Genomic DNA, 18,817 nt, shown 5'->3' with positions numbered 1-18,817 from the left:
CCAAGTTAGGGATGCCGTAACTTTTTATTTTTAGAAAAAGTGGCGCCAGTGTATTATAGTGTTACTGTAATAGCGCAGTAGTATTGTTAAAGTTAAATTATTAGTTTTAACTCCACCAACGATTTCGTGGCGGCATCCCAACAAGACAACACGTTAATTTGAAGAGGAAAAACGAAAGAAATTATAAACATAAGTTTTAATTTTTGCTCAACTCAAACATTTGAACGATAAAAGTGCCAGACAGTCGAAACGCAGTTGACACGTGTTCAATTGCATGAAAAAGACAGCAGTCAAATAATTAAAGTTTAAAACTTTTTTTGCAATACTGGAAACACAAATTGTGTCACTGATCAAACAGAAAAAAATTTTAATGACGAAGAATTGGCCATAAGATTGGATGAAGATCCAGCTCACAGGCTTTACAAATTGACATAAACATTAGATGCCACTACAAAAACCGTAACCACATATTTAAAGCAAATTAATTCAATGGCTCTTCAGTTGAAACCAAGAAATATCCAAAACTATTGTTCAAATGAGATAATTACATTGAAGATAATTACATTGAGTTATAACTGATACATACAATAGGTGCAATAAAGTACAAGTGAGACGAACCTGTCTCATTCAACAGGCAATCAAGTCAATATATTTGGTGGGATAAAAAGGAGGTAGTGCATTATGTAATGGTGCTGGAACCTGGTACGATTCTCAATAATGTATTTAATTTAAAGATCCTAGAATACCGGGGAAATCTGAAGCTGAGACGAAGATTCGCGGATATTCCATATGGAGTTCAAAATCTTTTGTGCTGAATTTCAGGATAAAAGACATGCACTAGTATTATTTTCTTAATAAACTCATGCAGGTAAAATAAGTATCTTCTGGATAGAAAGGCCTCATCAATTCATATATTGTTAATGATTCCACCCCATCGCATGCATCTTGATCAGCAATTGAGTATGTATGGCTACGAAGGGACTTCTAGCTAGTATTTTAATTTTCCTTCTGTAGACTTTTATTATTTTTCTTTTGATAACCTTATGATTATTATACGGTACCCGTGTTATTATCGATAACTTGAGAAACTTAGAAATGTAAGAAATCGCTACTGGTTAACATCTTCTTTTTCCTCTTGTCATTGCTCTCAGCTTCATTTGGTGAAGTTCAAGTTTTATTAAACCGATTCCGTCTTCCGTAAACTTAGCCTCAAAACAAGTAGGAAGCTGGTGCAGGAAGATGTGAGCAACTTTATTCTTTAGGTTTAAAGGTTCCTAGCTCACAACTTTCTGTAGGTAACTTTTTTCTTAGGAAAGATGTTCTTGCTAATTTACCTTTTCTTAAGTATTCCATAACACCTAGAACAATCTGATACAAGTAGGAACTATCTTATAGAATATTCCAATTAAATCTTTCCAGGGTGAATATACTGAGTAACTTAAAATTGCCTAAGGTCAATTCATTATATTAACTTATATAAGGACAATTAATAATTTACATCAGGACAATTTATTAATTTACACAAAGACATTTTATTAACTTATATTAGGACAATTTATTATATCAATTTATATAATGACAGTTTATTATATTAATTCATATAATGACAGTTTATTATATCAATTTGTATAAGGACAAATTATTAACAATAATTTGTCCTTATTAGGAAAATGTTTAAGTAAAAATTGTAACTTTTTTTTGTAACTTAAATATAATTTTATAAAAACTATATACAATAAGAATTAAAAGGCAAGTTACCATACTGGTGCTTCATACCTAAGAACTTTCCAGGAGAGTAAAAAAAGTTTTATCATTTTACTTGATTTATAAACATCTGATCCCAAAAAAAGTTTTATCATTTTACTTGATTTATAAACATCTGATCCCAAAAAAAGTTTTATCATTTTACTTCATTTATAAACATCTGATCCCAAAAAAAGTTTTATCATTTTACTTGATTCATTTATAAACATCTGATCCCAAAAAATGTGTTCGTTGCGGTAACATAACAAAAAATCAAGTTCGCAAAAAGATTTTTCAGTTTGTTTGTTATATTCTGTTCAATTAGAGCCAACTATACTCTTAAATTTCCACAACATCTTTATATACAACTATTGTTTCATGCACATAACCACCCACGGTCGCTAAAACTTAAACATGCCGTTGTTTGTCAGCTAAATATGTAATGGGAATAGAAGCAAAGCGTTGTAAAGTGTTTGTATAAAAATCGTACTTCAAAATTTCGACTCCACGCGTCAGTTATGCATTCAAACTTAATTGAAGAGTATATTTCTTTTAAATCGAAACCAAAAATTTCATTGGATGCAATCCAACTAAACGAATACTAATCAAACAAATAAAACAGAAGAAAAATGTTTTTACTTTTTATTGATATCATGGCGTGAATAAAATTAAAAACTTCACGCTTTTAAAAACTATATTTACATCATATTTCACATTTTAAAAATTCATTTAAAAAAATTCAAATTCAAGAAAAAATGCAAGCTCGAAATTCAATACAAAACGTAAATTTAAATGTTCTAAATAAATTTCTATTATAAAAACACGTTATGTATAAATATAAAAAAGAAGCTGCTCAAGCTAAAGTAATCAATAAATAACTTAAGTGAGAAATGAATTTTTCTATTTTTAAAACAAGGTTTTTAGCAAATATAAATGAGAAGTATGAGATCAACAAGGTCCATGTCATCAACATGAAGTCTTGGGAAGGAATATAAACAAATTCTACATCTGCAAATTTGAATCAATAATAACATCAACACCTAAAGATCGTGTGAGGTTATCTTGTAAAGCATTACCTCGCTCTTCAAGTTTATTGTCTGTCATGCTCTTTACACTGAGTATTTTTTTCGTAAGTTCCTCCACTTCTTCACTGACTTTAGCACAATTCGGAAGTAGAACATCTAAACTTTTTGTATTGGGAGAGCCAAATAAAGAGGGGCAACCTATCTTTCCTTGAGATACTTTGTCTAAGTGCACACTCAAATCGTACATGATTGTTTCCGAAACGCGAGAGTCTTTCTTGTAGTCTGAATGTGAACAAATATAGTTGCGCATATACGATGCCATAGTCTGGTATGTACCTGAGAAATATATACGTAAGAAAATTGTACACAAATGAAATGTATTTAACAAAACAGGGACACGGCATAAGTTGTGTTAGAAGCACGGTAACTTACCCGAAGCCTTTTTACTTATGAAACACAAGTATTGTTTTATAGTGCATCCTGCATCGATATCAACATCAATTGAATCTAAGTAATTTCTTATCAAAGATATCAAGCCTGGAAATCCATTATCCTGTAAAAAAATATTTCAATTAATTTGGTAAACTATATCATTAGAGAAATTTACTTAATAAAACTCCTTTCCAAAAAAACTACCTGTCCATTAATGATTGTGTTGATGGACATTAATTCAACTTGGTCCTCGGTTGTATTATCTTAAAATAAATTACAATCAACATAAACAAATTTTGTTAAAAAAAAAAACCGCTGTCATGACCGGTTGACTTAAATGATTGCTATATTGCATAATATATCGCCATGCTATTAATACAACACTCATTTGTTAAATATCATTTTAGTCATGTAATTTCAGTACAGTATATGTTCATTCTGTTTGATATTTCTTTTATATGTCATGTTAACTTTGTGTTATCGTCATAAAAAAAAGAGAACTTTTTTTATACCGCACGGTAAAGTATTTCTAAAGTAGAAAAGCTCTTTCCCAACTGCGTCACGTTTCATAGCAGTCTGCATATTTGTCTCGACCTTAAAAGTATAAATTTACAAATATATTAGAATCCTTTTAAAGAAATACAATTTCGATTAACAAATATAACGGCCTAGAAAAATAGAAAAAATACAAATAAAATCTTTAGCAAAATTTTATATTTTATTATAAATTTTATAGTTTAATCCTCTCCAATTTTATTTTTTTAAAGACAAAAATAATCAAAAAACATTTATACAAATAGCACAAAATTTATTTAACACATATCTATTCTTCACCTTAGATATAGGCAGAAGGAAGTTTAACCTGTAGGAAAGTATGACACGTGTAAGCAAGACTATGAAGACAACATAAGCTGCATTTTCAAAGTCAGTGAGTTGGACCTAGTGTATCAAGCAAAAAATCACTTTTTATGCACAGCCATTAAAACTGTTTGGTTGATGTTCTATCAAACTATTAAATAAAAATTAATAAATTTCAAAAAAATGACAAAATACCTCCATGGAGCGGAACTCCACTCTCCACCCAATTGTACTATTTGATGGTGGAGGTTTGAAACGAACACTCTGCCAGTTTGTTGACTGAATGTTCTAAAAAAGAGGAGCTTTGTTCTCATTTACAATTAAAAGAGTAAAATTTCTAAACAAAGGTGGTTTGAAATAATAATATATATCTAATAGAACAATTAGACCATCATCATTGATCCATCTTTCATTTTTGTTTCGGATTTTGGTGATTCTAACTTTTATTATTGATGCTACTGGCCATTATAATAGCCTATATTTTTATAATTTTGAAAATGCAACATGCCTCAAAATGATCAGTATCAACTTCATCATTTAAGTTAATTTTCTCTGCAAAAAGTGACACAGGATCACGGATGAAGAGATGACTGATGTGGATGGCAAGCGTTTCATCAACACCTATAAAAAGTAAACACTTTTACACACAATTCTTAGCTTAAAAAAAAAAACTGTAATTTGCTACTGGCCACAACAAAAATTACCTGCATCAAGCAACATTTGCTTATGTTCTTCCTCATAGTTAACAGGAATGTCATTGTAATGCTTTGAACACTCAGAAATATACATATCCACAGAACTGTATCGAGATTTTGAAATTCGAAATTTATCATTTTTTAGTGGCTATATAATAAAATTGAAAAAGTATTAATTATAAAAGCTTTTTACTCAAGTATCTTTGTGTGGCTTGACAAAAGGTTTTTTTTTTTCAACTAGCTACTTAAATTAGTTTTTTGGAATAATTTTTAAACTTAATAATTAAAGTAAACAAGCCTTATACTAACTTAAAAAAAAGAAAAGAAAAAAACAATTACAAGAATAAAGAAAAAACACAAGGGGAAGGGAAGGGGTTGTTTATTACATCAATTTAAAAAATAAATATATGCTTATTAAACATAATTTTAATTGTAAAGAAAATACAAATAACATATAAAATACAAAATGCAACAACCGCAAGATAATGAGAACATAAATAATCAAATAAAAAAAATTTAAAAAATACCAATTCTCCTCTCTCCTCTTTAGTACGATCATCAACAGATGCACTGATTACTCCCCACCGTACATCTACATCTGTAAGCATACCTTGAAATGCTGGAGATGCTGCACTAAGAGCCAGCTATAATAAATAACTTTATATAAAGCTTATAAATACTGAACTAAACAAATTATAATTGTGAGCAAATTGTGGGCTGCAGAATAAAAATAAAACATGCTATTTTTTTATTTTATGTAACTAACCATTTAGAAAATCAATTTCACTTTTTTTTAAAAAAAAAATACGCAAGTAACTACTATTATAAAAAATGTAGAACATTTTCAAAAAAAAATGTCAGCTTGTAATTTAAAACTTTTTTTTTAATTTGTAGAAAATTTTTTTTCCCTGTTTTGTACCTTAACACTTTATAAGCATTTTTAAAGTTGCTCACCATGAAAATAAAAATGTTGTCCAACCAAAAATAATAATCAAAAAGTAAAAAACTAAAAATTACCATGATTGGAGCAAGAACAGTTAATTGATCATAAAGCATTCGTGCCTCTTTGATGTTACAAGCTTGAAATGTAACCTAAATAAACATTGCTTTTATAAGTATCATAACACAGGTGTAAATAAATAAAATTGACCATTTGATTGATTGTAAATACTCATTTAATATTTGTTTAATATATATAATATTTGAACTGATTTACACCAACAATTTATTAGAACAATACCTAGTATTCAAAAATTATTTCTATAATGATTTTAAAATACAAGGTACTGACTTTTTATTACTTAAAACTTCAAAAGAAAAAAATGCAACAGGTTATAATTAATAGCTGCACTTTCACTCTTTTTGTATCTAAAGCTGGATTTTTTCAGCTCAACAAAAAAAAAAAATTGAGAATGATAATTGATAATTAAAAATTTATTTAACTAGAATTTCTATATTTTATACTTGCAAACAACAGCACCCCATACCAAACCCCATGCAGTCCATGTATACATGATTTGGCTTAATAGCTAATTGTGCTTCACCATCATCATTAGATATATCCTGATAATAAGGATCAGGTGTGTTAACATCACGAAATACTAAAAAAAAAAATAATCAATTTTTAGGAACAAAAAAATTCTATAGAATAATAGTTATATTTAAATCTCATAAAAAGATTAAAATAAAAATTAATACATTTATAAGAATCATGTAAATTAATACATTTATAAGAATCATGTAAAAAGAAAAGGTAAAACTCCTATCATATATCATAAGTGTCTTCTATCATTCATCATATATTATAAGTGTTATATTTAACCAAAATGTTAAACTTCTACCAGGCATTAAGTAAAGGATTGGCCACAATATAGCCTAATGAATCAGATCCAACCTACAAAGACATAACTGCAGACCCATCAGTTAGTTTATAACCTGTATATTATGCGGCCTACTGCTATATACAGCCATTACATTAAATTATAAACTAACAGGTAAAGTAAAAACAATGCTTTTGCATGTTGAATGAGGCCCACAAGTTATACTTTATCCACTAATAAGAGAGAACTATTGATACAAACTATAAAACTAAAAAGTTAAACTTCTAACATATAACATATAATCACTAAAATTGTGTGCAAGTAGGAAAGCTTCGTACCTTAATGAGCAATTTATTATCAAAGAAACTATCAAAAAAGATGTTTAACATATTGGAGAAAAAAACTTTCATTTTGTTTTTTATCAAAAAATGAATAACTCAACATATAATTATGTAAAACAAAGAATTACAACTAAAAGTAAACATTTTAAACTGTAAGTTGTAAGTTAAGTAGAAAAACCTGGTATATTTATGACTGGCCTTGATCCTCTTCGACTTCGGATGTTTTTTGTTAAAGTCCTTTAATTAAAACAAATATTGAAAAAAATCACCATTCAAATTTAAAATTAGCAAAAAATTTACCCAAGAAAATATTATTCTAATATGTTAATTCTCTTCTTGTTAAAATATTTAAACTTACTTGAACCTTGGATGCAATGGGTAAATTGCACGATCAGGGTAATAAAGTGAATTTGATGATTGATTTAATGCTGGAGAAGACGAAATAATTGGTTCTGTAAAACCTGGGCAACCAATTCTATGTTAAAACAAATTAACTTTTTATTTTCAGAAGAAAAACATTAAAAGTACAGACTTTTAAACAAACTAAAAAGTCAAACAAGGAATAAGAACTTGATGGTTCTTTTTACTTTAAATAAATCTAAAAATGTAAATTATCACCAATAAATCTAAAGAAAATATCACAAAAGAGATGCACCTTGGAAAAGCAGCGAAACAAATAGCAGTTTCATTTTCTTGCAGAACACTCATTAATTCTTTACGCCTAAAACAATCCAGTAACTTGAAAAATTATCACTCTTTTAAACTTGTTTAAATTTTTAGAAACTACAATACTCATAAGACACCTCACAAATTACATTCCTTAAAATACCTGTATACTTTATTGTGACTCCCCCTAATTGTTTTAAATTAGACATTAATTTTATTTTATTTAACAAGTAACAAACCATTCATTACTTATAAATTCAAGATTTTTTGCTAAATAAATCTCAATCAACATTTTGCTTTTTATATAAAGAATTTTTTTATGCAATTAAATAGCAATCATAATTGACCTACAGATACTTTAGTTTAACTTCTGATAAAATTTGAAAAAAACAAAAAAATTGCTGGAAAACTTCTGTTTGTTAAAAATTTGATTACCTTGCTCTCATGCTAGCTTCAACACGATTAAACTGTTTTAAGCATCCACCAAATGGTTGCCCTGGTGTACCTGATAAAAGTTTTACAAATCATCCAATTTAATTTTACAAACCAAAATTAATTTTGGAGTTAATGGACTCCATACTTTTTATAATAAAAGTTGCACACCAACTAAAAGTGATTGCACACCAACTATTAAAGAAATGTTATGACTTTTATACCTTCAACCATATAGTCAGCATATTCCATCCGCCATGCACTTTGGTTGTTCCTTTTTAAAGTAATGCAAAATTTTATAGTATAAATAATTTGTATATTAACTAAAACAGTACTAATTTAAAATCTTTTAAAATAGATTTATAACAGTGTGATACAAGAAGCTTTTAATCTTTTCCAATAGTGTGAAATAAGAAGCTTTTAACCTTTTCTTGAGAATTTTCAGCTAAATCATTTGGTGCTACAATTAACATAAAATATATTATTTCATACCCTGGATTGTTGTTTTCTTCAGTTTGCAAATCATGAAGAATGTCACTGCATTTTAAAAGTAATCGAGCTGATTTATTCTTGTGATCCAGATATACCAACATGTACTCGATCTAAAAAACCAACTTAAAATTAACAAAAGCAAAATAGAGTTTTTAACATAAAACGCTGAATATATTTTAAGTAGTATTAAATATATTGCGAGTAAACTCAATCTTCTATGATAAACTTAAACACAGTTAAAAACGAGGAAAAACTTATGCAAGTCGTTACGCTACAAAGTTAACATAAAACAAAATAAACTTGTAAAAAAAAGTAGTCTAAAATTCTTTTCCATACCTCATCTCCCCACTTCAAAGTGTCACGTTCTCGATCTTTGAGATTCTTGTAAAGATTAATGAACTGCAACAGCCCGTGCTTCTTTATCTTTTCAGCGTACATCCTTGTTTCTTCCCAGCTCAACGGAGTACCAACAGTTAAAAGCCCCATGTCTCATACAAATACCTCACCTAAAGATACTTTATGCAGAACCTTAACCTATATGAACTTCCTTTCCTTTCTAACGCTTTGTCCGACGCTTCGCAGCAAGAACGTGATAAATTAGATAAATAACAAGCCGCACGCTAACCAATGACATTTAAAACAATTCATGACAGCTGCAGATATTTAAAAAAGAGGAAATGAATTACCGCTTGAATAACGTTTTTTATGCTAAATTATGTGCCAACCACTGATATGTATAGTAACTTGTTAAGGAAAACAGTGTTATTATAGAAATCAGCGGCTTCAATATATTGTTACCTCTAGAAAAGCAATCCAGTGAACTTAGTAAAAAGTTAAGAATACGACGAAACAATAAAACATTTTGAAAACAAGATAAGTCATTCCAAAATGGCATTTTTTTAAAAAGAAAAAACAGTATTTTCGTTTTTTAGAAGGAATATCGAGTCATTAAAAAATGAACCAAGTGTTCGTTACTTTTAGGTTTTGGATTCTGCGTTAAGACGGCAGTTAAATCAACATTTTATGTTAAAATTTTAAAAATTTAGGATAAGATATATATATCCAGCAAATGATAAAGTTCCTTATCATTAATAAATAAATTTCATAACCGATAATAAATATTTTAGAGCATTTTATGAAAAACGTATAAGATTTCAAAGCGTAATATTAGATTAGTATATGATTTCAAAGCTAAAAAGTAGATTTCTTAAAGTCGCATTACAACACTTAAAAAATTTCCGTAAGTTTTTATAAATTTTAAAATTCAAACTTTGTAAATATTTACGGAAGTAATAGTTTTTCAAGACTTAAATCGCTCGACAGTGTCATGTGAACATGCTGCCCTTGGTTACAGCGAGACGTAAATTGTTGATATTGCTGTTGACATATATGACATATATTACTTATATGACGACTATTTGTAAGTTTTATGTTACATTGAGATTATTTCTAGCCTCTGAAATCACTAACTATAATATAAAATTATAGTATTAAATATAATGATATTAAATATAATAGCATAAATATAATAGAAAAAAAAAGTCTTTGAATTATGAATGGATTTCTGCACTATTTCTCGGCTATTGAGATGGTTGGTGGTTTTGAAGACATTTTATTCATGTTTGCATTGTCATAATCTAAATAATTCTAAATTTGCAAGGTGTTTGAGTTTCTATAATACTTAAACCAGTTCTTCTGGAATTGTCGTTTTTTTTAGGTGCTTTGTTGGCACATCAAACCAAGAAATATAATTACATATCAGTTAATTACACAACAGTTTAACATAGTTGATGACGGACGCAGTCTTACTGATAACGACTCTCATTCTTAAATATCAAAAACTTGATAACGGAGAGTTCTACTATATTTTTGTGTTCTGATTTTTATATGTAAAGACAATAAGCAGTTTTAAGCAGTTTTAAGCAGCTTTAAGTTATTTTACACTCTTTTTATTGAATTTATATTGAACAAAATGTTTAACTTTTCTAAAGATTTTAAAGTCTTAATTATAAAATTTTAATTCTTTGACAAAACTTGTGTTTATGTGAACCATATGATGAGTAAATCATTAAATAATACATTAATCATTGATTGTACTTATTGGTTTAAACTGTTAATTCACTTCATTACAAAGATTGTCATTTTATTGGATGCGGTATATAATTCTAGCTAATTATATATATAGGAGAGTTTGGGAGAGTGAGACAAGGTTAAAGTAGGAAAACTCATTATTTCCGTCCTGTTCAAACTTATGAGCACCAGAATGAAACACACTATTAACGGGACTTCATTAATTTTTTCCTTCCTGAATATAAATCATTAGACTCTGCTATTGAGGAAGATCTTTATATATATATATATATATATATATATATATATATATATATATATATATATATATATATATATATATATATATATATATATATATATATATATATATATATATATATATATATATATTTATATTTAATATCATTATACAGTCGACTCTCGATATCTCGAATACTTGATATCTCGAACTTTTGAGTATCTCGAATTTTTTTAGCGGTCCCATGGACATAACGAACTAGTTAAGGCTAAAATCCTCTCGATATCTCGAACCTTATTATCTCGAACTTTTTGGTATCTCGAACAATATTTTCGGTCCACAGGGCAATTTTCTCTCGTTATCTCGAACTTTTCAACATTTTTTTTTTCAAAAATGTTTTAATAAAATTTAATTTTTTTAAATTCCAATTTTCGAAAAAAAAAAATTTTTAATTCGATTTTTTTTAAGAATCGAATTTCTGAAAAGTTTTCCTTTAATATATAATTTATTCTTTTTGTCAAACGCAGCAACATGCCGCTCGTTAAACGAAAACTCACGAACAAATCTATAATAGAAAAATGCAAGGCATTAAAAGACCTAGAGACTGGGATGTCTAACAAAGAGGTTGCCAAAAAGTATGGAGTCCCAAAGAACACATTATCAACCTGGATTAAAAATAAAACCAAGTTATTAACCTCACTGGAAAAAAATGGCACAAAATCTAAACGGAAGAAACTTCGTAGTGGTAATTTCAAAAATGTAGACAAGGCCATATACACGTGGTTCGTTGCAAAAAGAAGTCAACAAGTACCAATTGATGGTACCATACTAAAAGAAAAGACACTAAAATTCGCAGAAGTTGGTTTCATAATTGGAAAGAAAGGTCAGTTAAATTTTGTCAAATCTTGTTCAATTTTAATATAAACAAATAACATGTATCTGTTTATATTTAATTTATTTAGTTTTTTAAACGTGTAATTAAAATTCAAATATTCTGTTCCTATTTTTAGGAACGGCATCAGCTTTAAAATAATCTCAGGCGAAAGTGCCGCCGTGACGAATAATATGACTGCTTCGTGGAATGAAACTACACTTCCAACATTGCTTTTGAATTACAAGCTTGAAAACGTTTTCAATGCCGATGAGTTTGGACTATTTTACCAGTGCCTACCAAACAAAACATACCATTTATCACGAGAAAAATGTTTGGGGGGAAAAAATAGTAAAGTCAGACTAACAGGCATAGCAGCAGGGAGTGCAACGGGAGAAAAATTACCTATGTTTGTTATTGGAAAATCTAAAAACCCACGGTGTTTTAAGCACATTAAACAACTTCCTTGCACATATAAAAATCAGCTAAAAAGTTGGATGACCGGAGACCTTTTTACAGAATGGGTAATGAAACTTGACTCATTTTTTCGTGCTCAAGACAGGAAAGTACCACTCCTGGTGGATAACTGTTCTGCCCACCCACACATTGAAGGGCTAAGCAACATCAACCTAATATTTTTCCCCCCTAACACCACATCTGTCCTTCAGCCCATGGATCAAGGCGTAATACGAAGTCTTAAAGCTCATTATCGTCACAAAATTGTGCGTTTGTGTATCAAGGCTGTCGATAATAACGAACCCATGCCAAAAATTTCTATACTTCAAGCAATGAAAGATCTTGTTTCTTCGTGGAATGCTGTGTCGAAGGAGACTGTCATCAACTGCTTTAAAAAAGCTGGTATCAGCAAAACAAACAAGAGTATTGAAGAAGCTGATGATGATCATTCTTTTAAATTTTTGACAGAAGAACTTAACCGTTTGCGAGAGTTAGATCCGCGTGCCGTCCAAGAAGATCTCTCAGCGGAATCTTATATTGGTTTAGATTGCGATGTAGTAACCACCGGTTCACTTGCTACTGATGCTGAAATTATTGCTCAGATTTTAGACCCTAATTCTGAAAACGACGATAATGAAGTTGAAGATAGCGTTGACGAAGCTATTGACGTCGAAGCCCCGCCACGCCCATCTGATATTCAATTAGAAATTGCTTTTGAAACAATTCAAAATGCTTCGCTATACAGCTCAAAATACGGAAATGAAATACAATCCCTAGCACTAAAACTTGAGGATTTAATGAAGATGGAAAAGATGGATAATTTAAAGCAGTATCAGAAAACAGATTTTTTCCAAAAGTTGTAGTTTTTGTTGTTAATGATTTTTGTCAGAAAAATAACTTGTTTTAATGAAAGTCGGGCAATTTTATTTATTTTCAACCCTTTTCTTGATATCTCAAACTCTCGATATCTCGAACTTTTTTTCCGGTCCCCTTACTGTTCGAGATATCGAGAGTCGACTGTAGTACATTTATATTCGACGTAATAAGCTATTTATAGTCGACGTAATAAGCTTTTTACAATTGGCTCTTTACGATTCTACTTCCTGGCACCACAAAATAAGTCACTTGATTTCATTTTTTGTGATTATTTCGAACAATTTGGAATAAAGTAGCTTTCTTCAAAGTAGCTTTCTTCAAAGTAGCTTTCTTCAAAGTAGCTTTCTTCAAAGTAGCTTTCTTCAAAGTAGCTTTCTTCAAAGTAGTTTTCTTCAAAGTAGCCTTTTCCAGAGTAGCTTTTTTCAAAGTAGGTTTCTTCAAAGTAGCTTTTTTTAAAGTAGCTTTTTCCAGAGTAGCTTTTTTCAAAGTAGGTTTCTTCAAAGTAGCTTTTTTTAAAGTAGGTTTCTTCAAAGTTTCTGTGACTTCGAAAGCAAAGACTTCGCTGAATCTCGAGTTAATAACACAAAATTTTTTCACAACAAAAACCCAATCAACGAGAACTTCTTTCTTCTTGCTTATGTTTCATTCATTCTTCAAATAACTCCATTTTTAAAAAAGTCCAAACAAGCTGAAAAAAAAAAATTACCAAAAGCGTTGCATCGATGAGATGATAAATTATATACCATTGTACAGGACTCTGGCTATACAATATTAAAAAATTAGCTTTGATCCATGTGTTTTTTAAAAATACTTTATAAAAACCTTTGTTTCTTTTTTGAACAAAATGATTAAGGAAATTAAAAATTATTTACCTTCTAAAGTAAATTCCATCACAGCAACAAAATTACTCTTTTCATCACAGCAACAAAAATGAATTCTTAAAGTTTTGTTTTATAGTTTTGAAGTCAGAGTAAAATTTCAAATTTTTTCATAAATGAAATTGTATTTTAACATTACTAACTGCTTGTGACCCATCAATTAGTTGATTCTTTGACTTTTGTCCACCTGGCTTAGATAAAGTGATTTACTGTGCGGCGTTTTAAATGTGGCACTTTTAATTCCTTTCGATCAACAACTGAAACTTCGGTTGTTTATCAAAAGTTGGCATAAATTTTTATCAATGTAGATTTTCTATTCTTATCCATTTCGCTGTTTGAAAATACGGATATGCAACCTTTAAAAAAATTCTAAAAAAACCCTTTTTGTGGGTGATTCAACATATCAATTACCAGTTCATAGCAAGTAATTTTGTAATCCTTGATTAACGTCCGTGACACCTTTTTTTCGTTTGCAGTGTTTCACTTTTTTGCATTTCAGAAATGTCTTTCTTTTGCATTTCCATAGGTCAAAACTTATTTTTTGAAAAAAGTTTTTTTAACAAAAAATATTCCTGATATACAATATTTTTAATTTTATGAATTTTTTTTAAAAAAAAACCAATCGCCTGTCAAGATAAAATAGCGCAAAACAATTTTTTTGAAATTCTATTTTTTCTGGGGAAGCTCATGCGTTCTGAATAAAATGAAATAAAACATTTTTTTATGGTTTTTTAAAAATTAAAGATATCTAATTATTCTCATCACCAATGTAGAAAATCAGTTTGTGTTATCTGCATAAAGAAAAGTGACCAGGGGTTGATAGCAATTTATATTGAGTTAACTTTTAGATTATTCAAAATGTTAACTTTAAAGAAAAATATCATTATCAATGCCTGGAGATTCAAGACTCAATCCACTATAGCAGGCATCCCAATTTTACCAAGCATAGCTCTAAGTGTTTGTCAATTTTATGTTGTAGTCTTCCTCATCACTAGACTTTCAGAACTTAACATAAAAATTTAGGAAAGTTAGCAGAAGAACTCAGTTGGTGCTGAGCAAGTAGCTTCAACAGTTATTGTCACAAAAGATACTTCCCCCAATCGAGCTATACGAAAAAGCCAGCCAAGGGGAAAAAGTTTGTTAATTAAAAAAATAATTTAATACTTTAAATATATATTTAGGGCATTTGAATAATTTTGGTATTTTGCATTGGTATTTAATTCAAGTTATTCATTTTTAAGGCCCCTCCGTTGCTCTACTTAAGCATGGTACAGATTCAACAAAATACAGGACTTTCCAAACATAGTATGAAAAAAATTAGAGCTCTAAATCAGCTTAGCCTAACAAAATTGGTGGAGCCAAACGTACAACAGACGTTTACTCAAGTAGGGTAAAGACCTTTTACATTTGCTTGAGTTTCCCGATAATTCTCGAGGTTTGTACTTGAAGCTTTTCAACCCAAGGAACATAAGTTGCTGGGAGTGGTGAAGCATTTTATTTAAAAATCATAATGATCAATGACCACAACCAGATGGCCAGCTGAACTGCATGTTCATATTTACTCTTATCATGGCAGACATTTCAATGGAAATGATCGCATGAAGCTTCTGAAAGGATAAAACAAATTTCAGCAGCTCTCTCGAAATGCAAGCATTGGTCAGATGTTTTTTGTTCAAAATGCAAGCATTGGTCAAGCTTAGATGTTTTTAGTTCTTTCTTGAAAAACAATTTGGATCAGGATTTTGAAGAAAATATTTTCTTTCAGAACAAGTTCTATCATTCTCCCTACTTCTGTCACTAAAGGTACACATGTAGTAAGGTTCGCAAAAAATCTGCAGCTAATTTATGATTTTTACAAAAAATTAGAGATCAGAGACAATTGTTAATCAAAAGATAACCGGTAAAAGCTGTTTTAGATAAACATGACTCAGAGGTTGAAACAAAAGCACTATACTAACTTGAAAATAAAATCCATAATCTATGCAAGAACAACACTTTATTTTAGAAACATATGCAGACATATAAAAAAAGATCAGTTGAGAAAATCTGAAAGATTTTCTGGAATTTGTGGGAAGATTTTATGAGGAAATCTTGATGATTTTTGAGAGAATTTTTGAAAAAAGTTTAAGGAAAAAAATAAAAAAGTTTAAGGAGAATTTTTTCGAGAGACCTTTAAAAAGAGATTTTTTGGAAAAAAAAGATTTTTTGGAAAAAGAGATTTTTTGGAAAAAGAGATTTTGAAAGAAGAAGTAAAAAAAAAATGAAGTAAACAGATATTTTCAAAGAGAAAGAGAAGATTTTAAAGTGAAAGTAGCTCTAATGTAGATAAACCCTTTTGCCATGAGTCCATTGTTGATAAGAGAATATTTTTGAGTGACTCTTGGTTGCATGTTATTATTTGTATTTATAAATATTAAAAGAATAAAAACACGAGTTAATTATTTGAGAGTATTTGTTAAGTAAAACAAGAAGGGTAGTTGTTAAGTATTATTACCATTTACATTTCGATAGAGGAACTATCATATTGTTAATAATTGTAATAACATTTTGTTTTTCAGCCTTACGTAAGTCTAAAGTGTTAGAGTCTAGGAGTCTACTGCTACACGAACCATATACATATCATACACAAAATACACACACACAACACTAAGTGCAAACAAACAACCCAATGATAAACACCAAAACAACCTAACAAAACAAACTTATTTCCCCAAGGCTAAATAATATCTTCCCTTTTTCACATTATCTCCACTCTCACGCATCTCCACCCTCACGCATCTCCACCCTCGCACATCTTCGCGCTGCTCTAAAATAACAGTCCTTACAATAATAATACTCATTATTCAAAAAAGCTGATTAAGTTAAGTTTTCCATTAAAAAAGAGAAATCCATTTTGCAGTACTTTTTCGAGTTCTGTAATAGGTAGGGAAAATACCTTTTAAAAAAGAAACTGTTTAACCTTTTAAAAAAACTCATAAAAGTATCAAATATCGTGGTTTGGATTATTTGGCTAACAGACTTTTTAAAAAAAAAAAAGTTTTGACCATTTAAAGTTCTTTAACCTTTGCGAAGAAAATGAGGGAATAGATATTTCATACATGCAGCTGGCAAATATAAAACGATAGCATTGGTTCTAATAGGCGAAAATTTTGAAAAATAGTGAAAAACTTCAAACGGAAAAAATCTTACGGACTTACATTGAGGATTTTAAAATTACTTCCTATGAACTTTAATTGGCATTTAAAAAAAAATTTTTTGGGATATTATTTTATTGTATTTTTTTTATTGTATCTTCAAATTGTGATTTCTATTTAGTTTATCACGATTTTGCAAAAAAAAACTTAATTTGAAAGCAAACTTTTGTTTAATATTATGTAGATCGAATGATTGTCTCACGTTATCAGCGATTACTTATTAAACTTACAATAAATAGTAGCGTCTTTATAATGTCAAAGTAATAAGGGGAACGCTGTATAATGGTAGGATAACACAACGTGATTTGAAAAACTAACTCGTGTACAGGTACTACAATGTAGTAGAATCATTTTATGGAAGATGCTATTATCTAACATCTTCCACAATAAAACTCTCTTCCTCTTTGTATATAACGCTCAATTTCTCAGTTTCTTCGTATATAAAACGCTTTAAACTCGAGCAATCTACTGTTCTCTACTACAATAAAGCTTTCTATCTTATTAATAGGTAAAATGTATTAATAGTATCTTGCTACAAAAGCATCTTGTCATCTTGCTATAATAAACAAATAAGGTTCTCATTAAGCGCTGCACATTCAAAGAAGATCGAAGCAGAAATCTTAACAAACAGAGTGACGGCTTCAAAATATATTTGAAAGCATTTTTGTGACATGATCATGGAGTCGATAAAAATTATTAGATTAAATCGGTCGATGATGCAGAAAAAATAATTTTTAGAATTGGCAAAAGAAAACTAATTAGCAAACAGTAAAAAAAATTACAATAGACAAAGCTCTTGTAAAAAATTGCTACGTTGCACAGTGGAGTATTTCACTTGAAAAGTTGAACAAAATTATTTTATGTTTATTATCGATGTGATATGTAGTAAAAAGAAGTTTAGGATCATTATATTGTATTAAAAACAATTTGTCACACATGAAATGTAAAAAATTAATATATCAAAACAAAAAATACATATTTTTATACATCTTACATACTTTACAAATATCTACAACTTTACAACTATTTAACATAATGACAAATAACTAAATTTTTTATTACTAAAAAGGATAATCACACTTGAAAGATGCATCTAAATCTATACTGGGTTTCTTAATTACTGAACTTAAGCCTTACCCAGTTAACAATAGTACATAGGTCATATATCGGACCCATGTGGGGTGTTTTATGGGCTCTATGTAGGAATCCTATATTAGACCTATAAAAATTTGTCCGCGGTTTATCAACGGGTCCTATATGGGGTAGTCCATATAGTTAGCCCATATTGGACCCAACAAACTCCTATGTTTTTATTTTATTTTTCTTAACAGAGTTTTTCATGGTTTGCCCATATTGGACCCAACAAACTCCTCTTTTCTTTTATTTACTTTGACCCAAACATAATTTTTTATGGTTACCCCATATTGGACCCAATAAACTATTTTTTTCTTTCATTAACTTTGACCTATATGGCGCATTCGATGGTTGGCCCATATTAGACCCAATAAATTATACTATTTTTTGTATAATATAATTACAAATAATTACACTTTTATACAAATTAAAAAAGTTAAATACAAATAATTATACTTTTTTTTTGTATAATATAATATTTACATTAATAGAAAATATATATTATTCTCAACATATTGTTTATTGTTTTTATCTAATATATATATATATATATATTAGATAAAAACAATAAACAATATGTTAAGAATAATATA

The 18,817-nt window shown here is 29.1% G+C and overlaps 1 protein-coding gene across 3 annotated transcripts; it reads right to left on the bottom strand.

The window, feature by feature from the left end:
* Positions 1-1,864: 1,864 nt before the first annotated feature.
* LOC145188800 (glutamate--cysteine ligase catalytic subunit-like) lies at positions 1,865-9,501 on the bottom strand. Of its 3 annotated transcripts, none has more exons than XM_090086792.1 (19): positions 8,841-9,109; positions 8,505-8,614; positions 8,237-8,286; positions 8,016-8,085; positions 7,570-7,635; positions 7,273-7,389; positions 7,093-7,151; positions 6,218-6,354; positions 5,771-5,845; positions 5,281-5,397; positions 4,763-4,901; positions 4,567-4,679; positions 4,254-4,346; positions 4,035-4,139; positions 3,713-3,794; positions 3,405-3,463; positions 3,201-3,321; positions 2,820-3,104; positions 1,865-2,344 (listed from the first exon to the last, which is right to left on the bottom strand). In XM_090086792.1, exons 1-19 carry the CDS (start codon positions 8,988-8,990, stop codon positions 2,334-2,336), a joined length of 1,959 nt encoding a protein of 652 aa, XP_089942918.1. In that variant the 5' UTR covers positions 8,991-9,109; the 3' UTR covers positions 1,865-2,333. The 3 variants fall into 3 exon arrangements, with proteins under 3 accessions (XP_089942918.1, XP_089942917.1, XP_089942916.1); XM_090086791.1 differs by having other exon boundaries at positions 1,865-2,333; XM_090086790.1 differs by lacking the exon at positions 1,865-2,344 and having other exon boundaries at positions 2,374-3,104; positions 8,841-9,501.
* Between the last annotated feature and the right edge of the window lie 9,316 nt (positions 9,502-18,817).

The sequence above is a fragment of the Hydra viridissima genome, unplaced genomic scaffold (assembly GCF_058129835.1).
Source record: "Hydra viridissima isolate aposymbiotic clone 2 unplaced genomic scaffold, HvirCarnegie_v1 scaffold_5, whole genome shotgun sequence".
In the NCBI taxonomy this organism is placed as follows: Eukaryota; Metazoa; Cnidaria; class Hydrozoa; order Anthoathecata; family Hydridae; genus Hydra; species Hydra viridissima.
The sequence above is the reverse complement of the archived record's forward strand: the minus strand, read 5'-3'. Positions and strand labels throughout refer to the sequence as shown.

Excerpts from the sequence above, each read along its gene's own strand:
- LOC145188800 (XM_090086790.1), bottom strand. The coding sequence starts at position 8,990 with ATGGGGCTTTTAACTGTTGGTACTCCGTTGAGCTGGGAAGAAACAAGG. Across the intron at positions 7,152-7,272 it reads CCATTGCATCCAAGGTTCAA|GACTTTAACAAAAAACATCC; the intron begins GTAAGTTTAAAT and ends TTTTAATTAAAG. Across the intron at positions 6,355-7,092 it reads GCCAGTCATAAATATACCAG|TATTTCGTGATGTTAACACA; the intron begins GTTTTTCTACTT and ends TTTTTTTTTTAG.